The sequence below is a fragment of the Syngnathus scovelli genome, chromosome 11 (assembly GCF_024217435.2).
Source record: "Syngnathus scovelli strain Florida chromosome 11, RoL_Ssco_1.2, whole genome shotgun sequence".
NCBI lineage: Eukaryota > Metazoa > Chordata > Actinopteri > Syngnathiformes > Syngnathidae > Syngnathus > Syngnathus scovelli.
The window spans coordinates 12,332,440-12,356,076 of record NC_090857.1 but is presented as its reverse complement, the minus strand read 5'-3'; the positions used below and the strand labels follow the sequence as shown (position 1 = coordinate 12,356,076).

General features: G+C 39.9%; 1 protein-coding gene across 4 annotated transcripts in view; it reads left to right on the top strand.

The window, feature by feature from the left end:
- Positions 1–144: 144 nt before the first annotated feature.
- ephb2b (eph receptor B2b) overlaps positions 145–23,637 on the top strand; it is a 96,588-nt gene continuing 73,095 nt past the window's right edge. For 2 of the 4 annotated variants that reach the window (XM_049733440.2, XM_049733438.2), the window contains exons 1-2: positions 145–328; positions 21,583–21,621. In XM_049733440.2, coding sequence (XP_049589397.1) covers positions 277–328; positions 21,583–21,621 — 91 coding nt within the window. In that variant the 5' untranslated portion in view covers positions 145–276. The remainder of the gene's footprint in view (positions 329–21,582; positions 21,622–23,637) is intronic. The other 2 variants (XM_049733441.1, XM_049733439.2) reach the window with 1 other exon arrangement.

Sequence of the window (23,637 nt, the reverse complement as noted above, 5' to 3'; positions counted from 1 at the left end):
TCAAACTATTATATCAAAATTTATAATTTTACGTTATACACACTCTAAAAGCTCAGGGTGGATCATTTGTGAGGATGTCACAAGGTATTCCCCCGGTTTCTGTGTGCCTTTGGTCTCGCCCAAACTTGGTCCAGATTTGAGTCGCTTGTGTTTTGCTATCCGAGCGCGCTGTGCAGGAGGTGAAGGATCGCCGGTGCCCTCTTCACGTCGGGCTGTCAATGGCTTTCTGGACCTATTGCATTTGATTGCCCGGGCCGTTTTTGAGTGACCACGACCATGGATATTCTATGGATATTATGGGCCTTGCCGGTCGTAATAGCTGTTGAAGGTAAGCACGCGTTTTAAAGAGCTGTGTGCATCCTCGTGCCGGCTTTTGACGTTGCACAAGGTCCTCGGTGACCCATTGCAAATATGATGAGAGATAAATATGAGACGGAATGCATTTGTTTTGTTTTCATTTTCTCCAGCCATTTTTTAATAAATGTAGTATTTTTGTCGCAATTGTTATGCAGCGGACAGCAGCTGATAAGGATGAAGATGATGACGGTGATAGCGGTAGTGACAATGATGATGATGATGATGATGGAGGGACATAAACATGCCCGAGCATCCTCCAGTTTTAAAGACACAGATAGACTTTTTTTTTAGTCTAAAAACGTGCAAAACACACACAAAAAAACCTCCATGCAAAATCGCTTCTTTTGTAACTTGCGCGGATAAGTAGTTTTGCAAGCTCTCGCGTATCGGGCTTTTTGATGCTGCTTCTGATGTTTAACAGTACATCTGAATGTTTTTTTTTTTTTGTTGTAATATTTTTATGATGCACAATTCCATTTACACAGTTTGTTAGTATCATATGAACTACAGGGGTTGGGAAGCGTCACAACCTGAAAAATATCTTATAACACCAATATACAGTTGTGCTCATAAGTTTGCATACAACTACGCTGGCAGAATTTATAATGTGTAAAAAAAAAAAAAAAGCCAAGTAACCAGCCATAACACGTTTATTTTATTTTAATTGGGATTCAAAGTAAACAATATTTCTGATTTGTTCATTCAATTGCTATAATTTCCCCCCAAATTTGATAGCCATTCACAAATCCTTCCATGGTGCTTAAACTTAAAAGCAAATGTAAAAGAAGAAAAGTTACAGTAGTACATTTGAATCAATGGTCAATTTTTCCCACTATGGTGCACAATTATTTTTAAACTGTTTTTCTGTTTTTATAGAATTTTATGTTTTATGCAGTGACTTTCCCTTTTTCATTACAGGGTCGGTCTCGTATTCACACGTATACTGAAGTCAAATTGCCTACAAATATTTGTGGCAAATGTAAAATGTATGCGCGTCACGAAATGTGTGCTATAATTAACAAAATTTAATTTAGGGACATTTTAAATGGACATTTGGCAAATTTTTATAGCCTACCACTCAATTTAAAGTAAGTACGTACTAGTAATATGATTTGGAACCACAGGGGTTGGAAAGTGTCACACTAATAATGGGAAGTTACGATAACAAATTAGTAAATAAAATAAATGTTTAAGCTTAGTTGCACACATTGGCATGCACACCAGTGTTAAATCACTCACTGGATGGTTTTTGCCAATGTGTGTGTGTCACAAAATCTGGCAAAATATATATGACACCTGGCATAAATGGAAAGCCATACTAACAGACTGAGTTATCGCATTTTGCATTAAAGAATGTTTTACCCTGCTGTGCTACTTAGCAGCAAGAGAACACTTGTAAACATTCCAACTAAAACTTCTGTACCGTTTTGGCGACATGGTGTCGGCTTTTAGCACTAAATGTCCAATTCGATTTGGTACCGTGCAGTGAGTGATGGACAGTGATCCTCCTCGCCAATGGTCCAATGAAGTGACAAAAGATGGCTTACGTATGAAAAATGAAGGGTTGAAAAAGAGGTCACTGGAGCTCTAATCCGAAAAAAGAAAGAAAAAAAAAATCCTGGCATGCAATGGGAAGTGAAGCCTCCAGTGGATTGTTTGAACATTGTTATTGTTGACCTCTTTTTGGGTACTTTTTAATATTGCTTAAAAAGTAGATTTGTTAACTATTTGCTGCTTGCCTGGCTGAACAATTAACACTGCTGGTTTGATGTAAATCAAAACTGCCCTGTGTTGCAGTCTACATCACATTGTTTTGCATCGTCGTCATAGTTACCTTCCGCCCATTATGACTGCCAATGCCTTATATTAAATACAGTACACAACAAAGTCAAAGTCAAAGTCAAAGTCAGCTTTATTGTCAATTTCTCCACATGCCAAAGACACACAAACTAATGAATAACTAGTTTTGAAATACTATTATTTGAATGATATTTTTAAAAAGTGATTTTTAGTAATTTTAGTATTGATACATGAAGTCAATGCACAATTTGTCTTCGCTGGCCACATAAGATGATGTGGCGGGCCATATGTGGCACTCGGGCCTTAAATTTGACACCTATGCTATAGAGTGTTCATAGTCACATTCTTCAAATAATTTTGTACAGTTATCGAGAGGTATTATGATGAGGAGTGTTGCATTAATTCACTTTAGGGAAACTGTTGATGTTCCGGCCTTGATTTGTGTATTTGACGTCACCGAGACCACGTCGTGTCGTCGCCTCAATCAGTCGCAATGTGAGACAGCTACAGATGGCTTACATTCGATCCTTCTCTTTCAGAGGCGTTTGATTCATCCCGGGGGGGATTGAGGTACAGCACTAAATTGTTGATTAGTGCTCATGTGAGAAGCCCCGTGGAATTATTGGTTAACCCAGCAGGAAAGGAGCGGCCGTGTTTCAAGATTAATGGAGGTGGAACGACAGGCAAATAAGGCAAGCTTTGTCAAACATGTCCAGGATAACACACAGAGGATTTATCCCTGCTTGGGTTTCGGGCCCGTTCATCATCATCAGCGTTTAGTTGACAGCTGTACTAACGACAACGCTCTTCGAATTATGTTGAGTTGGAATTCAGATTTATACATGCCCATAAAACTGCAGTAGCGTGTGAAGTTAAAAGTGGGGTTGGGAATTCTCTAGGTGGAATCGGTTGTGTTTTCCAATTGGCCTCTGTTGCGGTGCTGCAGACATTTTCTGGTTGGGTTGGTGTTGCCGTGATGCGGCAGCAGTCTGCTAAAGGCCAGTATGCAAGTTCTTATTGGGATCAGTAGGTCTTCAGATTCAGCTCTCCCTCTTTGTTTTTCTTTGACGGAGCCAGAATGGAACCAAAAGCATTGATGACCAAATTTGAATAGTCAATTGGTTGGGCCAACTTTTCCTATCTTTGTTAGAATAACATGAAGGAGGCAATCGCAACTGCGCAGAAAACTAGTCATTTTGATCTTACGCCAGCGATGTGTGTCTGGTCTCGATAGTTTGACGTGAGTTGAGCTGGAAGCGGCTTTAATTTGTGTAGTGTAGATCTCAACAGAGTAAAATATGACAATACACAATTCGCATAGCAAGACATTAATTTATGATGGATTATATTCCTGGCGTTTTAATGCACACTATGAAAGTTACCCCTACCAAGTTGGTAAAGACTCTTTCATATGTAAATATTTTCTATTTTGAACCGGAATTGTTATGTAAGGGTTGGAGTTGTTAGTGTGACACGGAAGCATTTTGTTTTGAGTCAGGGTAACAAAAACCCGACGGCGGCGGGCTCTAAGAAATGGGATTAGAAGAAGGTAAAAATGAGCGAGCGCCTATATACCATTCGGGGGTTTTCCTCAGTGGGCCCAATGAGCAGATGCGGCGCACTGGTGCGCATGCCAACCACCACAGTAGGCTTTCACAAAGAATCTGTCTCTATTCAAAACCTAATCCAAGCTGCTCAGTGCCTCGGTATTGTCACTTTGCATGCACAATCTCAATTAGAGCTGCTACCAGTTGTTTTTTCCCTTGAAGGAGGTGTGTTGTATTTCACAGGCGTTTATGGATACCTTTTTATTTTGTTTTAGAGGGAGATCAAGGTTGAGTATAACTAATTACAGGTTTGCTGTTGCCAACGTTGCACAACATCACAGACTCCAGTTCGCGGGCTTGTTTGTTGTACGCTGTAGACCTTTTGTCGGGTTCTCTCGGGCTGTGTAGTGCGTAATCAAAGCTGAGAAAGGAAAGGTAGGTGTGCTCCTTGAAGTCTTGCCAGAGAATTGCCATCCTGCAGGTTCCGTCCCACCAGGGTAGGATGCACTCTTTGGCATGGGTTCCGTGCCTTCAGCTGTCTGCTACTGACTGCTGCAGTCTGCGCTACGCAGGCCAAGCCTTCAGGCGTTTGTATCTTTAACTGTTCCAATCCGCATTGATTTGCCCTCTAGACCTGGTGCTAAAATTACCGGTAAGCACACTGAAAGCATTAACGTCTGAAGGAACAAAATATTAGATTAAAGAAAAATAATGTGTCTTCAAGTAGAGGTCAGGATAGTGGGTTGTTGTTTTAATAAATAGTTTGACATCTTTATTACCGACAACATTCTAATTAATGAACACAATGGTAGCCAAGACTATGCTTAAAAAAACCCAACCACTTACTTTATGGCATTTTACTTTTTTTTTTTTTTTATGAGCAATAAAACGCGTTCCACATTGGACACACCACAAACCACCATGATTTGTTCTTTTAGAGACTCAAAATGTATTTGTCGTTTGTTAATTTATTATTTCAACATTTATGATGACGTTTGTTGGATTCTGTCCACAATTTAGGGAGCGCGTTATCTGCGCCTCACGGCAAAAACCTTTGCCAATCACCTGTTATCCAATTTACTCACTGCGTGCTCGTTTGATTTCTTCAGATTTAGGAAAATGCAAAGACACTGAAGCAGAAATTAGACTTACACAGATTGGTTGAGTTCAATCACAATTCTTGTTCAAAAAGCTCTGTTTTCAGGAAAGTACAATACAGCGCTGGGCCCTTCAAGAGCGGAAAGTCTCCATTCAGAAAAGGCAATGTTCAAGGTTCTTTGGGTGATGAGTCTTTGGGGTGGGGCAAGTTCGCCATGGGAGTGGGTGCTGGTTATGGGCGATTCGGTGTGTGTGGGGGCTGTTGTCTTCCATCCCGTCTTTCGGCCTTGGCGATCATCTTTGGCCGAGTCCTTGGCTGGCTCCCTCTGGCACCTGCTGGTTTTATCGCCACGTGACCTTCCTGTGAACATTCTTCTCCAATCTTGGACATACACTGTCGTACCTCATTCTTTCTTTGTTAGGCAAAATATTTCCCTCTGTGCAGAGCGTTCAGTAGTAATCAAAAACTGGCGTCTAGCATTAGTCAAAACATAAGATACAATCAAGTACTGAACGGTCAAGACGACTCTGGCCGTGTCCATGATTCAGAGAAAAAACATCAGGCATGCATTCCACAGTTCCTTAAGGGTCAGTAAACTATTTAGGCAATATATCAAAAGTCATTTGTTATTTCAAAGTCCTCAGAAATATATCATATCATAAAGTTATAAAAACCTTTCTCATCACCACTTATCAAAAATGTCTAGTTATGTCTTCTTTATTGATTTGGTGTGCAGGTATAATTATATGCTTATATTTATTTAATATGTGAATATACTTGGCTGCTTATGTACTTTATTCAATGAGGTTTGAACATATCTGTTTTTGTAGCGAGGCAGGACTTTTTGTATTTCGACCTCATTCCTTCACGTTCAATAATGAGAATGCAATAATGAGAATGCAATAATGGCTTCCTATTAAGAGCAAGTAGCTGCGAGCTACAAATCTCTATAAACTCATGATGTCATTAAAACACAACATTGGTACTGGACATGAATATTAGCATAAATCAAATACGTATTATTGTCGAGTTATTTTTTAATGGCGATTACGTCCACCATTTTGAGTCTTCACCAGATTCAAGACTCAGTTGAGGTCCTATGATCACCAACGGCCACTATACGGAAACATGTTAAATGAGTCACATGGCAATCAACTTTAATGTATTTATAAGAAAAGGACAGCAAATATGTCTGTTTACGTGTATAGTTTTAATAATTCAATAAAAACAGGGTTCACCCCGTTAACATTAAAGAGGCATTAAATCCATATCGGGCGCTTGGACTTGCAGTGTAAATTCAGTCTAGGCGTATTCATGTTTCACTCATTTTAGCAGACACACTCTGCCAGCTTAATTTTCATTCAATGTTGAACACACATAGCAAATGTAGCACCCCCTTTCCACTTTTCATTTTTCATTAGCGCTTATAAATTAGGTAATCTCAAGTAAAATCAGGCACGGGTTGGCATTTCCCCCTCATAACAGAACCTCCTTGGCTCGGGAGTTTCAGGAAGAAGATGACAAAAATGGGTTGGGCGAATTTGTGGACTTGATCTCAGAGGCCGATTTGTTCATGTGTGCTTTTAGCAAACCAAGTGTTCCAATTGTAGGTTCGTGACTAAAGCTATAATGCTGTTATTGTGCTTGATATGCTGATTAAGTACTTCATTGGATACTCCCACACATGAGATGCACCTACACTTGTAATGCAATTCAATTTGATAATGTCATAAAGGTGCTACTGCCACTTTCAGTTTCCTATTCAGGTCATACTGGAGTGCGTCACATGGGGTGCTTCTGTCTTGTTGCAACACAATATGTCAATGTCAATCGAGTTCTTTAAGTGAATAAATTGAAATGGAAAAAGAGCTGTTGTGCTGCGCAAGCGTATCGGCTTACCGTTAACTCGCTTTTAATAATTTAAAATAAATAGTCTCTCACAGAAATGCGAATCTCAGAGGTCTGCAGACAGATACAGTACGACATATTAATTCCAGATTTTCATGTTGAATGATATTTTTGGACAAGTTGGTTTTCCAAGGGGGTTAGTCTCAGCGGCGTGGTGTTAAGTTTGCGTAGCACATTTGACGTAGACAAGGCGACATATTCAAATAAACATATGAAGGAGAAATGTTCACTACCTCTGCGTAACCTTCCCAAATGTTCTCAAAGGCATCTGGATCGAGGCTATTCTTATAGCCAGCTTCGTTAGTGTATGCTAATTAGCGAGGTGCACTCTCTTTCCTGTGCCTTGTTTAGTGGCTTGGCCCGATTCCTGTCGCTAATAGATAATATTGGGGGGAGATGATTTATTTTCAGTTTTTTTTTTTCCCCCCCAAAACATGGAATTGAATGAACGGATAGATAAATAAATAAATAAATAAAATTAATAAATTAATAACACAACCTTTCTATAGTGGTTGTTTAGAACTAAAATGGCCTTCTTCCCATGTCTTTTTGGGTATGCCTTCAACCTCAAACCTAAGTGAAACTGGCTCTAGGGGCTGGATTGTCAAAGAATACCCAGCACAAATTCTTCTTAGAAGGACCATATAAAATGGCCAAAATGACCCAAAAGTGGTCACGGGAAGAGGAAAATGGCAAATTTCCCATCTTGTCTTTTTGTGCTGTGGTTCTTGCAACATTTTTGCGGCTATATTCATGACAGACATGCTTCCTAAAGTTCATGCTGTGAAATGAACCTTCCTTCGGGGACTGAATTTCCCCCAAATCCCTAACAGTGTGGCTTGTCTCTTCAAAGCTGTAGAAAAATAGAGTGAGGGAAGCACAGAAGGGACTGAGTAGCCTGAGAGAGGTCAGACCTCGTTTTGGAGAGCCCCGTCGGCACACACACACCCCAGGTACCGGGACGTCGGCTTTTATGCGCGCTCGGCGAACACAAACCCGGGGCGGATTAGCAGTCGGGGCTCTCAATGTCCCCGGGAGCGCAGCCCGTCGGGCTGAGACAAAGCCAGTCTGATTGCATGGTCATCTGCATGACAAAGAGAGAGTCTTTTTCTACCTGAAAACGCTGCCTCGGCACACACGGCGCTACACGGCACATCCATCAGCGACTCTGGAGCCACGTGACAACTTCCCTTTTGTTTCCACTCTATCTCTGCCCCTCTCTCCGGCCCATATGGTCTGTCCACTGTGACCCCTCCTTTACTGACCTTTCTCATTGGAAACTAATCTGCTGCATCATTGATTGATCTCCGCAGGAAGTTAAACGCTCTGTGTCATCTTCCCTCTCCAAAACAAAACCTAGTTGCGCTACCAGGGACGCACAATTTTCCATGTTATTGATTGTTATCTTTTGGACAAGTTGGTTTTCCCAAAGGGGTTAGTCTCAGCGGCGTGGTATAGAAAAAGTTGCTTTGTTAACTGCATACAAAGATGGTTATTTATACTACAGATAATCTGTCACAATCCTATTTAAAGGACCTTTTGTCTTATTTATTCATCTGCTGGCTTTCTTGCTACAACTCGTGAGTCAACATTCAATCGTGGGAATACAATTTGTATTTGCTTTCCTTTTTATATTCGTTCCATCTAAAATTAATCAACAGTTTTACAGAGCATGGCTCAAAGAACTTTTTGGAATGTCTATCTGTCCTTGAATGCAATTTTTAGTCGATTTTCCCACGCGACATATTTGGACTATTTCAAAGAGGGCCATAGTCGTAACTCTCGCAAGCCACGGCGAGCCTACTTATTTGTCCTCTGAGCTTGCACCACTTCAGAGCATAACAGCTTTTCCTTGGAAATCCAAAATGAAGAACTCAGCAAAGATTAAATCTCAGCGGCGACTAATAAATTGACGCCTCGCTGCTCTTATTGCTATTTCGTATTCAGCAAAAGATGATGAATGCACCGTTCGGGCAGAGAAAATTTCCAAGAATTTACATAAGCACTTATCCAGAGTGTGGCTTTTGTTCATGCACTCTCTCCAAACAAACCGTCTGTGTTAAGTTTATCCTCGTTTCCAAGTACGGTGAATGATTCCAGCTGGAGTAAGCGAGTATAAATGGTGCCCATGTTAATGGAGCTGGTAGAAATAACACCGCAGACGTATCCAGGAGGGTAATGAGCACAATTTCTGCAATCACACTGCAGTCGTGAAGTAATGCGGCTTTAGGAAGCTGAAATCAGGTGTACAATGAGGGGGTGGCGCGAGCCTGGCTGTCTTCCCTACCATCCCCAGGCAGGCGGGCAGACAGGCAAGCAGGGCTTCTTTTCTTCATAAAATCACAATGGATCATTTCGAAGGGCAGCTGGAAAATCCATAGAAAATCTCAGGAGACCCGCTGCGCCTGTGAAATCAATAAAATATATCCAGCAGAGACTATTGAAAGGAGTGAATGTCGTACGATCAGGCCAAACATTTCGAACATTATTATTCATAGCGTCTAAATAGGCTTTTATTCCGCACACGTGGCCACGGGTGTCGTGTTTATGTTGTTGTTGTTGTTGTGCCACTTCATAGCACATCATTGTTGTTTCTGATTGAGTTCAGTTTACCTTGTCTTCATGTAAAAATAATACAGAAATAAAATTAAGTCATATGTTTGATTCCGACTGTATAGCCGTGAGCTAAAATATCACACTATTAAAATTAAAGCTTTAATATGAATTTTAAAATTTTGTTGAAATATTTGTGGCAATATAAACTATTTTTTTCCACTGAGCACAATCTGTTTTAAAGAAAATATAAAATAGTTTAATACTTGCATGACAAAGCTGTCAATGTTATGTCAAAAGCTGCCCATATTGTAATTGTTCATAACGACAAAGCAAGGGCCGCTAATTTCAAATCTGAAAAATCATTTACTCTACTTATTTCGCCTACAACATCATCGTGTAAAGTGGTAAAAAAAAAAACAATTACACATTATTCCCTGATGATTGTCTCACCTCCAGCCCACATTGGTGCTTTTCTCAGGCTCGCTTTTAATTTCAAAACAAAACACCATTTGTTGTCGTTTGACTGACCTTTCCATGCTGTCTAGATGCACCATTTTCATTTATGTCAAGCACTATAATTTTTGCCTATCGCCCATGGAAATATTCTAACCGCTTTTATCACCACTGCTTCTACTGTTTTATTCCCAGTCTGCATGGGGCTCTATTTCTACTCTCCCTAAATGTCAGTTTACACAAGACAGCAGCCGTTGAATCAAGCCATTTACATCCCGCTGAGCAAAATGCAACTTTGATACAAGCAAGTCAAGCATCTGCCATTTGATAGATTTTTTTTCTTATTATTTTTAATAGATCAGAGAGGAAAGATCACGCTTAAACCTCACAGCTGCGTATTCGCTCAGGATAGTCTTTTAAAGCAGCATCCAAGGGTTGGTTCCTCAAATGACTTTCATCAGAAGGGAAGGAACGCGCTCTGATTTGGCCACATTACATGCGAACCCCATTTTAAGGTTGGTCTAAAAGCAAGTGTTTATGGATTGGAGGTCCTGAAATGCAAACTAATATCATTTAATTGACCACAGACAAAACCAATATAATACAATTTTTGAAAAATTGTTTATCAAAGCATTTTTGATTGTCCAGCCACTTGGTGGTTAGTTGAATTGCGATGAGGTAAAAAGCTTTGTGGAAAAGTTGCATTTGGATTCTATCAGGCCTTTTGTGACTTGACTGGAATGGAAGCAAAATGCCCAAACATGTCGGAATGTGCTTTAGCGCTTTGTCATGGTCGACACTGTCAGTAGTTCTTTGTGTTCCATTATTTAAAAAGAGAACACATTTGTTGCCATAGGGCTATTTTCTGGAGATGCAAAGCGATCAAATCATTGGCTCACCTCCATCCATCCATTCCTCCACATGGCGGCTCGAGCGATTTCCAGTTGAGATGAACACAGAGAGAAGGAGAGAATGCGAGTCTTTGCTTCAGACAGCCCTCGGGCGCCCTGACTCTTCCACTTTTAACACAATGAAAAGGCTATATTTTGCCTCGCTGAGCAGAATGGAAAAGCTCTGGCTCGTTTTTACGCTTCGCTTTGACTTGTCCTGCCACGAGATCAGAGAAACGGCACATTGGACACAAACGGGGGATCCTTTGATTGCACTGCCTCCAGTAATGTGTGTTTTTGTTGTTGTTGTTGTTGTTGAAATACAGATTTAGCTCCGAAATAATGTAGAGTGGTTTAGCTGTGCTCCGATTATAAACATGGATTAATCTGGGTTTTCAAGCATGCTCAAATTGCCCTGTTTTTATACACACTAACACACACTTGTGTCAACACCTGCAGGCTGTGCTTGTACGGGCTGTTTTTTTTTTTTTAATATAATAGCACTGTGGCATTAACATGGAAATCAGAGGCCCGGAAGCGGGATTAGTCGCGTTTAGCAGGTGTGAAGCACAAGTCGGGGTGGCTCAAATGACACAAATGTTCCTCAGTTGTTTCTTGTATGCGAAACCACAACAATTGCTAAAAGCAGAATGAATTGGTGCACTAGTGGTTAGCACACCTGCTTCACATGTATGAGGGTCTGGGTTCAAAATCTCATTCCCCGTCTATGTTTGAGAGTCCTTGTGGTACTTTGGTTTCCTCCTACATTCCCCAAAACAAAATTCTGTTAATTGTTTGCAGTTGAAAATCAATTAGTGGCAGTTGAGACAAAAGATGAGCAATGATGCTGTTGAGAACTATCATAGCGTTAAAGTCAAAGTCAAAGTCTGCTTTATTGTCAATTTCTTCACATGTCAAGACACGCAGAGATCGAAATTGCGTTTCCTACTATCCCTATATGTGTGTGTATATGTGTGTGTGTGTGTGTGTGTGTATATATATATATATATATGTGTGTGTGTGTATATATATATATATATATATATATATATGTATATATATATATATATATATATATATATATATATATATATATATATATATATATATATATATATATATATATATATATATATATATATATATGTATATATATATATATATATATATATATATATATATATATATATATATATATATGTATATATATATATATATATATATATATATATATATATATATATATATATATATGTATATATATATATATATATATATATATATATATATATATATATGTATATATATATATATATGTATATATATATGTATATATATATATATATGTATGTATATATATATATGTATGTATATATATATATATATGTATATATATATATATATGTATATATATATATATATATGTATATATATATATATATGTATATATATATGTATATATATATATGTATATATGTGTATATATATATATATGTATATATATATGTATATATGTATATATATATGCGTATATATATATATGTGTATATATATATGTGTATATATATATATGTGTATATATATATATGTGTATATATATATATATGTGTATATATATATATATATATATATGTATATATGTATATATATATATATATATATGTATATATGTATATATATATATATATGTAAAATATTAATATGCTAAAATATTAAGCAGACTAGCATTATTATTATTTCTTTTTTTCAAATGCGTTAACCAACAGCATTTGCTTCTGATAAGTGGCACACATGCATAAAAGCATTTACAGCAAAATTTATTGTGACCTCCTCTAACTTTGGAATGTTCATAGTGTTGCATCAAGTATGTCTGCCATGAATTTTAACAAATACCAATACTTGGGAAGCAAAAAAAAATTTCCAGCGAATCAAGTACAAAATGTATTTATTTATTTTTTTTATTTCCCCTTAATCACAAAACCTCTGAATATGAGCCATACTTTTTGCAAGTAGTACACTTTTATTGAAATTATTGATGGTTAATTTTCTGCATGGTCGGTCAAGAAAATGAGTTGAATGGCCATTCCTAATTGTTGCTGAGTACCGTGGCAAAAGGGGTCCAAGTGCAGCTTCACCGCCCTAAAGGAAGTGTGCTAAACTCTCCCTTATGCTGTTGTTGTTGCATCCACTCATGTAGCTGGAGGGCACTTCTCAAGCGTTCGCTCTCATCGCGCCATTTCAAAACATTTGCCGCCATCTTTATCTCCTTTGTCTTATCCTTCTGGGTACTTATTCTCCAACAAACAGAACCATTGGTTCCTTTTTTTTTTTTCTTTCATTCAGCGTCCAGCACCTGTCTCCCACCCACACGTCAACACCACTCAAAAAAAAAAAAAAAAAAAAAATGCTAATGTGAGAGCAGAACTGTCCCAACAATACATCACTTTGCGTAAATACATATGTTACCAGTCACTTCATCTTGGGATGAGGATGTCATTTAGTCGCAAGCTGTCCGGAATGACGCAAGTGTGCCGGCGACCATTTTTTATTTTATTCTTTTTTCAGACAGCACCAGATGTGCATGTTGAGTAGTGTTCTTTTCTTTTTCATGCACTTGAATAGCAGTGTCAGACGCTCCAAACAGGAAGACTTAAGTCAGTTTTACAAAAAGTGAAGAAGGGGTGACAACTGCAGGGTTCCATTTGATTGCCTTAATAGCATGTGTCCCAAATTGATCGCTGATGACGGCTCTTGACAAAGTCGGTTCGAGAAGAGACTTTAAATATAAACGTGTTATGCCTGAGATATCTCGCCTCACACGTTCTTTTATGTCGACTGCGGCATCACCTGTCTTTGTCTGGTCCTTTCCCTCAAGAGCATCTTTTGTTTTCACCGCAACTCTGTTCAGACAACGCCGCGGCTCAGCTATCCATATTTTCAATTTAATTGAGGCAGAACCATTCCTCTGTTCACTGTTCATAAAAACTGGCAAGAAAAAGCTGTTGCTTGACAGCTTTAGTGGAACAACACGTAAATCTTTTTACAGTATATTTACGCCTGACAAGCAAGGACATATGCTCACCTCCCCAAAAGTATTGGGACGGACAGGCCAATTAGAAAACATTTGGTTTAATGAAAAACACGATCAACATTTCATTATTTGATTTCAATTTGTATTTCAATTTTGCTGTTGATGGATAGAATATTTATTTTGTCACCTTTTTATTGGATGGCACCTTTATATGGTAGAAATGTAGCCTATTAAACAGTCCTGGCTTCTTATTCCACCGGAATTCACAATAGTACTGAGAACTACCTTGATGAGAACAATTATCTGGGTCACACAGAAGGACACAATGTTTACCCTGCCAGCAGTAGCTTGTACTTTTTCCAAGCTCTCCCGTGCTCGCTGCGCCTAGGTCACGAAAGTCCAAACCCCAATCATCTCTGTTTGGCCCAATCCCACCCTTCCTCACCGTCCGGTTCCTCCCACTGCAGCCACAGTCCATATTTTGCTGCACACTCGGCCATCATAATCCAAAAACACGCTTCATGGGAGAAAGGATTTATGCATATAAAAAGCGGTTTTACGAGAGGTTTAATCGCAGCGATCATTGTCTCACTGGAGGACATCTTTAGCAAGCGCCGTGGTAACGGGGCGGCGAAGAAAGTCGAGGTTTGGGGATGTGCGGAGAGAGGGCGTGTGTGTGTGGTATTCCGCATGGCTGTCATTGCTCATGCCCTGGAGAAGACGCAAGTTTGTGTCAGGCGTAAAGTATGGCTGGATTTAGCGAACAGGCATCCATTATACGGTGGCTTTACAGTGATATCATTGACTTACAGCCGGCGCCATCAGATTTGACTCTGCACACATCTTGGCTAAAGACCGATAGGCCTGCAATTAAACTCCACTGAGAATGATACTCCATTGCCCTTAGTCTGACTGCTGGTGGGAATCGAAATAAACTTAATCATTACCCTTTTGTGTCAGTAGTATTATTCCTGTTAATGTCGTTAGCTTTAATTTCAAGCTTTCATCGAGGTCAATTTGACCCAGTTAAAGGAAACGTACTAGAAAACACCTGGTATGAGCTAAAGCTGAGTTTTGACTTAAGGGCGTGTTTTTGGGATGGGAATTCCGCATGGACAATCTATAACCTCCCCGACACTCACGAGCAATTTATGTGTGCACATAACAGGACATCAATAATCTCCCTTGACATTCTGCCTGATGTCCACCATCTTGTTGATCTTTTTGACAGAGGTTTAAATCTTGAAGCTCCCAACCACCCCATGTGACCATCATTCCTGTCAAAATGCACATCATTTCATACACACAGCGGTGATCCGTCAGCGAAGCATGAGTCATTAGTCCCCACCCCCCACCCCGTCCACCATTGTCCCCTTCCCTCTAGAAAAGAATTGCATGTAGACCCTGTAGACTAGAATGACTGTGGGACTTTTTGCAAACAGTAATCACATATTTGCGTTGGAGCGTGGAATTCGGCACCGGCTGCCTTTTTCTTGTCAGCAGCACGATTTAACGTGCTGATTGCTCTGGCCTGGCTTGGCAGGATAGGGACCCGACACACACACTCCCGCACACACACATGGATCATTGGTGCAGCAACTGTAGGAAGGAACATTCCATCAATAGCTCAATAGGTCAACATGTAATCTTTTTTGTCAACTGTGAACAGTGGATTATTTTCGACCACAGGGATGTATCATAGCTTTCACTACACTCTGATTCCTTTTCATACACACGTCTACCCATCGGCCCACACACCAATTGTTGATATTATTTGAAAATCTGTTATTTGATGGTTATCACAGTATAGCTAAGGGAATAGAGGGGATGATAGCCTCAAGTTCTACAAGGGGGTCTGCGATTTCCAACGTACAACAGATTTTAAGGTTAACAATGAACTACTTTGCCTAGCATAAGAGCACAATTGCCATTAACCACTGATTTCCAAGGCATTGCATGTATCCCGCTCTAGAACATTAGATATGATTAACAGAACGGTCCATGATACTCCTCAACCTGATTAGTAAAATTAGAATCAAATGGGAATAGTGGAAATAGATTAACAAATTATAAATGTATTGTGCAATTCAACGGCGTCCCACAAGAGGTGTTAAGCCTCTTCTGTCCTTTGCTGTGATTGGCCACAAAGCATTTTTGGGGTGTGTTTTAGCAAATGGTCAATTACTTTGGTGGAATACAGCATTGGGATTCCGAAGTATTTTGGCAAATCCAACTCTTGTTTGATTCATGAATTGATTTTCAAGTGTATCTCAATATTTACCTCTGGAGTGTCACTTGGATGGGTATGGCGCAACTTTCAGCTTGGTTTTGTTTTCCCAGGAACTGGATAGTATTTTTCAAGGAACTATAGATGCTGGATGCTTTGCGTCGGCTCAGCAAGTTTGCCGGACTCAACTGTATCTATTTTATGCTTCCAACTATGCGGGAAGAGTTTGGGGAAGGCTACTCTGGAAGAACTTGTGTCCCAACCCGCAAATCTATGAAATTCCAGATTCCATGTCACTCCTGGGAAATAGTTCAACAGTTTGCATGTCTAGATGGTGGGCAACTGGACAACAGTGTGGCTATATCTCATCGTAGCGTGTTACTGGTTTTCTTTTGTTCCCAATACACCACTCATCATGTCAGTTCTGCTTAAGACAAAGAAGTCTGTCCTGGTTTCTCAGATGCTGCTTCCATGTTGAACCATGAGCGTTGTCTGGGTCGTTTGGCTAGCTTTACCTTCTTGACTTGCATCAGTCACCTCCTGGACCAGAGAGCCATACTTGATCTGACATGTTTATCATTCTCTGAAGGAAAGCAAACCTACTGATTGCGGCAATGATTGGGTCCCCTAAAGGACATGCTGCACTTCTAAGCCGAGAGCTGAGATTCATTCTTTTTTTTGTTCTTTTTTTAATTATTTTTTTTTGTCTTACGGATTCCCGCTGCTCCTGGACGGGAGAGTCTGTCTGCAGCAGCTGTATTCAAGACCATGACGTTCCCAGAGAGCACATCAACGAGTCATTCTGCTGCACACAAACACAGACTCAACTAAAAATAACAAGGGCATCTTGGCTTGGCTAACCTCGCTTGTTATCTTTTGGACAATTCGGCTATTTATAATTGTCTGCACTATTTTAGCAAAAGACCGCAGATCTTGAATTACTCGACCAGCAAATTTTGATCAAATTATAGCAATTTATGCATTGGAATCATGGAGCCTATTTTACATCCCATCACCTTTTGGGCAATAAAGCCACTGACTTGATTGTTGTAAAAATAAATGTGATTGCTGTGCTCACTGTGGAACTGCAGGGTCCAACCAGGCTTATATAAAGGAATTGCTCCATGATTCCTTTTTGTCTTTATGCCAAGATAAAAACAAGCCTGTGTGCAAAAAAAAAATAAAATAAATAAATTTAAAAAAAGCAAGCCTTGACCCCACTCAAGACTGATTGCGGAACGAATATACGACCATACCAATAAATAACAGGCATCGTCGAGTGCTTTAACACAGCTTATTTGCCTTAATGACATTCTTTATGCACTGGCATGATGTTTGATTATAGGGGCTTTGTTGCAGGCATGCCAAAGAGCCACTTCAGGTTAAAGCCGTAATGGAGCCAAGTGGCAAACAATGAAATGCTAACGGCGGCTAAATGCTACAGATTTTTCTCATTATAATCACATTGTTCTGGACCACTTGAGAAACATGGGCCAGAGTGCAGTTATTTGGACGAGCAATGATAAACGATAGTGTTCTATTACCACATGAGAATGCTAAATGTTAAATGGATAAACTGCATGTTTGCACATGGCCAATGAAACCTGACGTTCTGAGGTTTTTGCGGCTTTTCGAAAATATGCACTTGATTCCACTAACCTGATACAAAGGTTTTTTTAAACGCATGTCCTCATTAGGGTCGCGGGTGAGCTAGAGTTCAGCTCAGCAGAGTTTTCTACACCCTGAATAAGTTGCCAGCCATTTATAGGGCACATATAGAGAGAAACAATCAAAGTCAAAGTCACCTTTATTGTCAATTTCTCCACATGCCAAAGACACACAAAGAAACCGAAATTTCGTTCCCCCCTATCCCACGGTGACAAGACATGGTCCACTACAGACAATCAAGTAAACAAGTAAACAACAGCGTGCTGAATAAATAATGAATAAATAACACAACAAATAAATGGTGTCCTTATTGGTTGTTGATTTGGACTTTATGTCATTGCCATCCATTTTCAATAACCAATCTCTCCTTTACATATTTACTCTAATATTGACTTAATCAAAAAGAAACATTAGCATTTTTTTTTAACGCCACAGAATGACTGCGTAGTTCCAATCAATAGGATTTAGAGTTCCTTTCAAAGGCTTTTAAAGTGCTATTTTGGCTGTGGGCCATCTTCGAACATGCTGATTGCAGACTATGATGAATCGCTATTCTCTCCGGGGGGCCTGCTCAGGATTCATACTCCTCTCCACAGTTTGGAAGGATGGTGATAGCTTCCTGCGTCAAGTGAAGTGGATTTTTGTAAAGTTGCACTTCAACTGTGTGTCACCTTTTTGGCTAGCAGACGATTTTAATGCCGCCAGAGCCGGGGCTTTATTGGCCGACTTACATCCGTCCTGTCCTTACGTTCCCAAGACTCTGTCACGTATCTATTGCAGATTATCTTGCGGAAGCTGAATAAATTAAGTGTCATGGAGTCTACTCTCTTCATAAAAAAGCCATTTTATCCGTGTTCTTGTGCGAGTAGACAGAATGCGCATTAAGGTTCTCGCTGTGAAAACAGAGACGGTTGTTACATCAAATTGAAGGGTGCTATTTTAAGTGGTTTCACGCTGACAAGCTGCAGTTCATATTCATCCTCCGCTGAACCATATTTGAATACATACTTGACATTTGCTGCCAAGCCAAACAGATGAAAATGAATATGTATGTATATTTTTCTACGATTGTCCTTCTTCAAGACGGACTGCAAATGCCCCGCGGTATCCCTGGGGCTGTTATAACAGGCTGATGTGCAGCTGTTTTTAATATATTTTTAAAATATATTTTCGTCTGCAAAGGCTACAACTCACAATGGGGAAATTAAAATAAGCATCACGTCAAGTACAGACAGGAGTTCAAACAAATGGTCACAAGCGAAAGTGAAAATTGTCAAACGGTTTAGCTCATGAGTAAAAATCACAAACAAACTTAACCCTTGTCTAAAGGTCCTAAATTTCCATCCTTCCATCAATTTTTTATCGTGCATGTCATCATTAAGGTGGCTGGCTAGATTGCCTGATCTGATTTTAGATGAGTATACTGCGGATCATCCTATCACAAAGTACAACAGTGACAGTCTTTATTATCTTATAAAAACCATCAATGTAATTTGTTGTTATTGCTTTGGCTGCATCAGAGGAGCCCGAGAATGGCGTTAACGATTTTGACGTATCGCCAAAAGCATATCGCTAGCCAAGATGTCTGCTTGTCAGCGGCTGAGCTGCACTGTGTTTGTTTATGGCGTAGGAGTGTGGCTAATATGTTTAGTGCAGGAGCAAGATACACCTCTGTACCATACTGAGATAGGCTTCTTGATTTACGATGGACTACCATTTTTATATAACGTGAAATCCTACCCAAGACGATTCCCCAAGATACCATAATAAATGCATGTTTACAGAAGCATTGTAAACAGTGGACCCACACATCCATCGTGGAAACACCCCTTTTTTTTTTTTTTATTTTTATTTTTTTTTTTTATTCAGCATTTTTCCGCCATAGCGCTTTAATGAGGTGGTGGTGCATGGCCGAGCATCACAAGGGTTAAACATTTGGAGGACAGCTCCTAAAGGCGATTCATTCTCCATCAAACAGATCAATATCTCCACTCAAGGAGACTCCTGACATTCTCACCTGGCTTGACCCTCCACCTCGACCTCTTGATCCTCTATTAGCTGACTTGGTCTTCCTGCCATATCTGCAGGGGAATGAATGGTGCCAGAAGGTTAAGCTACGGCGTCGACTCCGAGAACCCGGTGGCAGAAAAGCGGAGTCTTTGGCTCAATAACACATTAGTAGAATGGCATCCAGAGCGGCGAGAAGGAAGTTATGATATCAGATTTCATTATTTGATAAGGAAAGCTCTAGACTCTCACAAGAAATGTGTTTTTAATGCTTGGGAGATAAAATGTGGTAAATGAACACTTGGCATCTTTGAAATCATTACTCGCTTGTCATTTTTTTCTTTTGTGCTTGATCTTTTACCCTGAATGTTCAGTGTTTATCAGTTATTAGACCATGTCCGACCAAATCTAGTGTGGGTCATTCACCTGGGATATGAGAGAACATAGGCAATCAAAATGTGAACTTGATTCGGAGTGGCTTGGTAACCTCTGGTACCTGGAGGTTTGCACACCCTCCATTGTTATTGATAGCTAATACTCATTCTGACTGAACGATAGTTGAATTTGATGGTTCAAATCAAACGGGGACAACTGGCCACTTGTCATGTGTTTGCGGTTTGAAAATGAAGTGAGCTGAAATTGTCATGTAAGTAAGTAAAATTGCACATTAGCTCTGTCAGAGGGTGTGAGGAGTGATGTTAGAAAGAGGGAGTGGGGTCCAAGTTGGTGTCTATAGACTGCTGGCGGGCTCATTTGCCTAATCTTGGGAACTAGAGTGGAAGCTGTGTATAATGAGGACTGAGGCTTGTCTGGGCTGCTCGATGCGGGCCGGGCCGGGCTGGAGGGGAGGCCTCTCTGAAAGGCACGGCGGTATTAATCAAGCAAAGGGCCGACCAAGAAGTTTATGAAGTGTGGGGCAGGGGCGGGGTGGGAGATTTGGGCTATGGTCAGACGTAGCTAGCGGAATGGTCAATGGTCACATTTCGACCGCTTTGTGCAAACTCGAAGACGAGGAAACCTTGAGTGAATGAACAGAAGCGGGGGGATGTTTTCAAGTTTTCCGGAGGTTCCTCTTGAAAACTTCTTTTTTTTTCTTCCTAGTCCCTTTTGCAGTAACAGGGAACATGCACAATTCCTCCAAGAATGTGAGTTTTGGGAACATTCTCAAGATGAGCATAGGAAATTACCACCAGCATAAAATCTTTATGAATTGACTACACGCAGGGTTGTTATACATAACATTTTAAACAGACAGTCCAAGCTTAAAATGGTGCTCGGGAGACCTTTACCTTTGGTGGCGCCAAAACCACCCTACCACACACCTGGTATTTTGATGTGAACCAGTGATGCAAAACCACTTATTTTGAGCCTTGCAGTCATAAGTGTGTTACCTACTTGTTACATATTGTGCTATTACTTTCTACCTTGATTGGTGTTCATATTAATGACCCCAATGTTAGTTTCCACAGTTAGTGACTTTTGACTTTACTGAATCACTAGTCAGTTCATTACAAAGAGATTTGGTCACCAAGTCATCCATTGCTTCATCATTCAGGTCATTATACAGCCCAGAGATACACATTCATTCTGTAATACGGTCACTCACTGAAGAGGTGACGTGTCACCCTGCATCACTTCTACAGAGGGCAACTCCACAAGAGGGCATAAATGACCCATTGTCATATCTTGAGAAATCGTTTTTGTGCAAATGTTGGGGCTCGTTGGTGGAACTGGAATGGGCCTTACGGCACCAGGCACAAACAGTGAGTTATAGATTTTTTGGGGGGATTTGAGCCATCACCTTTCAATTTGCACCTTCTCCTAAGTAATCAGTTGTGAGCGAGATATTTTGATGAAATTACTTTCAATAGATGTTTTTAAAAAGTAATGTCCTCTAGATGAGCTGCAGACTAGCCTGTGGTGGCGTCATAAAAACCAGCAACATGCATCATCTTAAATCTCATGTGATTTACATCAACTAAGACTTTAGTTTGTATTTTCCTGGAAATGTGTAGTTGAACTGCATTTTTTTTTTCCAGCTTTGTGGATGTCTCATTGCCCGACACGCTGCATCCTTGGTAAACATATCCTTAAAGAGCTCTGTTTATCTTTATTATTATATGCATTGCATACTAAACAATGTGCATATTCATTTAAAATAATGAGTCTAAACTCAGTTTAGGAAAGTGCGGTTTTCTGCAAGAGTCGTATAATTGGCCCTTGGTAAACATCTCCTTAAGGAGCTCTATTTTACTGTATTCATAATGCTAATTGCTGTATTATTATGTTACTGTGTCATTATAGAAGTCTCGCTTCGAGACCTTTTGCTCGAAACGAGGTGCTAGGACACACGACTTTCGCCGTGCCGCCGACACCGTTTCGTTTTATTTAAATCACCAGAAATAATCTCCATTGAATTCAAGACTCAATAAAAATAGCAATGGAAGAAATGCAATTAAGAAATTAATTTAAAAGATGGATTTTACATTAAAAAAAATCAGTTAAAAAATCTCTTAAATTAAAAAAACAACCAAATCATTTTTTTTTTTTTAATTAACCTTGGGTACCAACACCGTTTCGTTGTCACGCCGAGCACGTGCACATCTGCTGCTGTTTAATTTAAAAAGAAAACACCACTTAGGCTTGTCCAAAGCAGCATTTGGAGGTGCATGAACACATGGCCCGTGTCATTTACGCCCGTGACCGGCGTCAGCCTGATTGGCCAACAATACGGACATTATCCAGCGTAATCTGCCAGTAAATTAATTAGTATTCTAATTAACCGCTATTCCCCCTCTGCATCCCCTTAGGAGCTGACCACGTTGGCGTATTATTCAATGATCTGCTTCCTGATATGAATTCTAAAACGATGACAGAGATGCAGCGCGAGTGGTTGCTATGGGCAAGTTTACAAAGCGTCCACAATCAAAGCTCACTGCATAACCTTGACGAAGAAAAAAAAGACTATGAAATATTCATTTCCAGGTTCTTTTGCATAAATTCTGCCGTAGGTATGAATGTATTACTGTGTGGTGTTCCACAGTCAAGGTCGGCATTCATTTAAAAGTTTTTCTGCCGATGAATCCTCCCCTCCCTACCTCCATAAAAAACAATTAAAGCAATTTTGACTTTGCTGTTGTTAGTTCTAAAGAAAGGCCGTAGGAGAAAAAAAACATTGTGTTGTTTAAACGTGACATTGGCAAGCTTATGAAAGCCCGAAGGGTGGAAGTGGCTCTTAAATGACGCAAACCTTGCTATTATCACTTTTCTGGACTGAATATAAATGTGAAAGCCAGCTGGGTGTCCTTCAGATTAATAAAGAATAAAATAAGTTTTCCAAATTTTGACACAAGAATGAGAAGAAGAACCCGTATTCTTTTTTTTTTAGGTCATGGTTCGGTTCCCTTTGGCTTTTGTGTGACATCTATTTGCTATCCATGATGTGCTAATGAATGTTAACATGCACTGAGCTGACAGAACACTGTCACCCGAGCCCGGGCACAAATAATCCAAGATTAAAATGCATACAGAGCCGATCTCACACTGCGGCAAAAGTCTCAAAACAGGCACTCGGAGCATGCTATTAACACACACACACGCACGCACGCGCGCGCAAAAGTCTCGAAACAGGCACCCGGAGCATGCTATTTACACACACACACACACACACACACACACGCACACGCACACGCACACGCACACAGGCACAAGGTCACAGCGGCGGGCTGACAAAATGTGCACAATGTATGCAGGCACACGCCAACGGAGAGAATACACAGCAAAATTAATGCAGACACACATTCGCTTGCACAGATTAGCTATGGCTGTTCACTGTCGAGGGAATGTCCTAAACACAAGAAGGCTCTATTAAATGTTAAATCCCTCGAGAGGTGAGGCTTATGTGCTATGATGTGTTTGTAATGTATGTGATGTCCAAAGAAAATAATCCCTTTTATAAAAAATAAAAAAAAATAAAAAAACCTCCAGCATTTGAGTCGTGGCTACGTTTGCTTAACAAAGACAACACTTTGAGGCTTAGCTACCTTCAAGGTTCTCATTTCACACTGCTGGAAAGAAAGAAGTGTCCTGGCAGT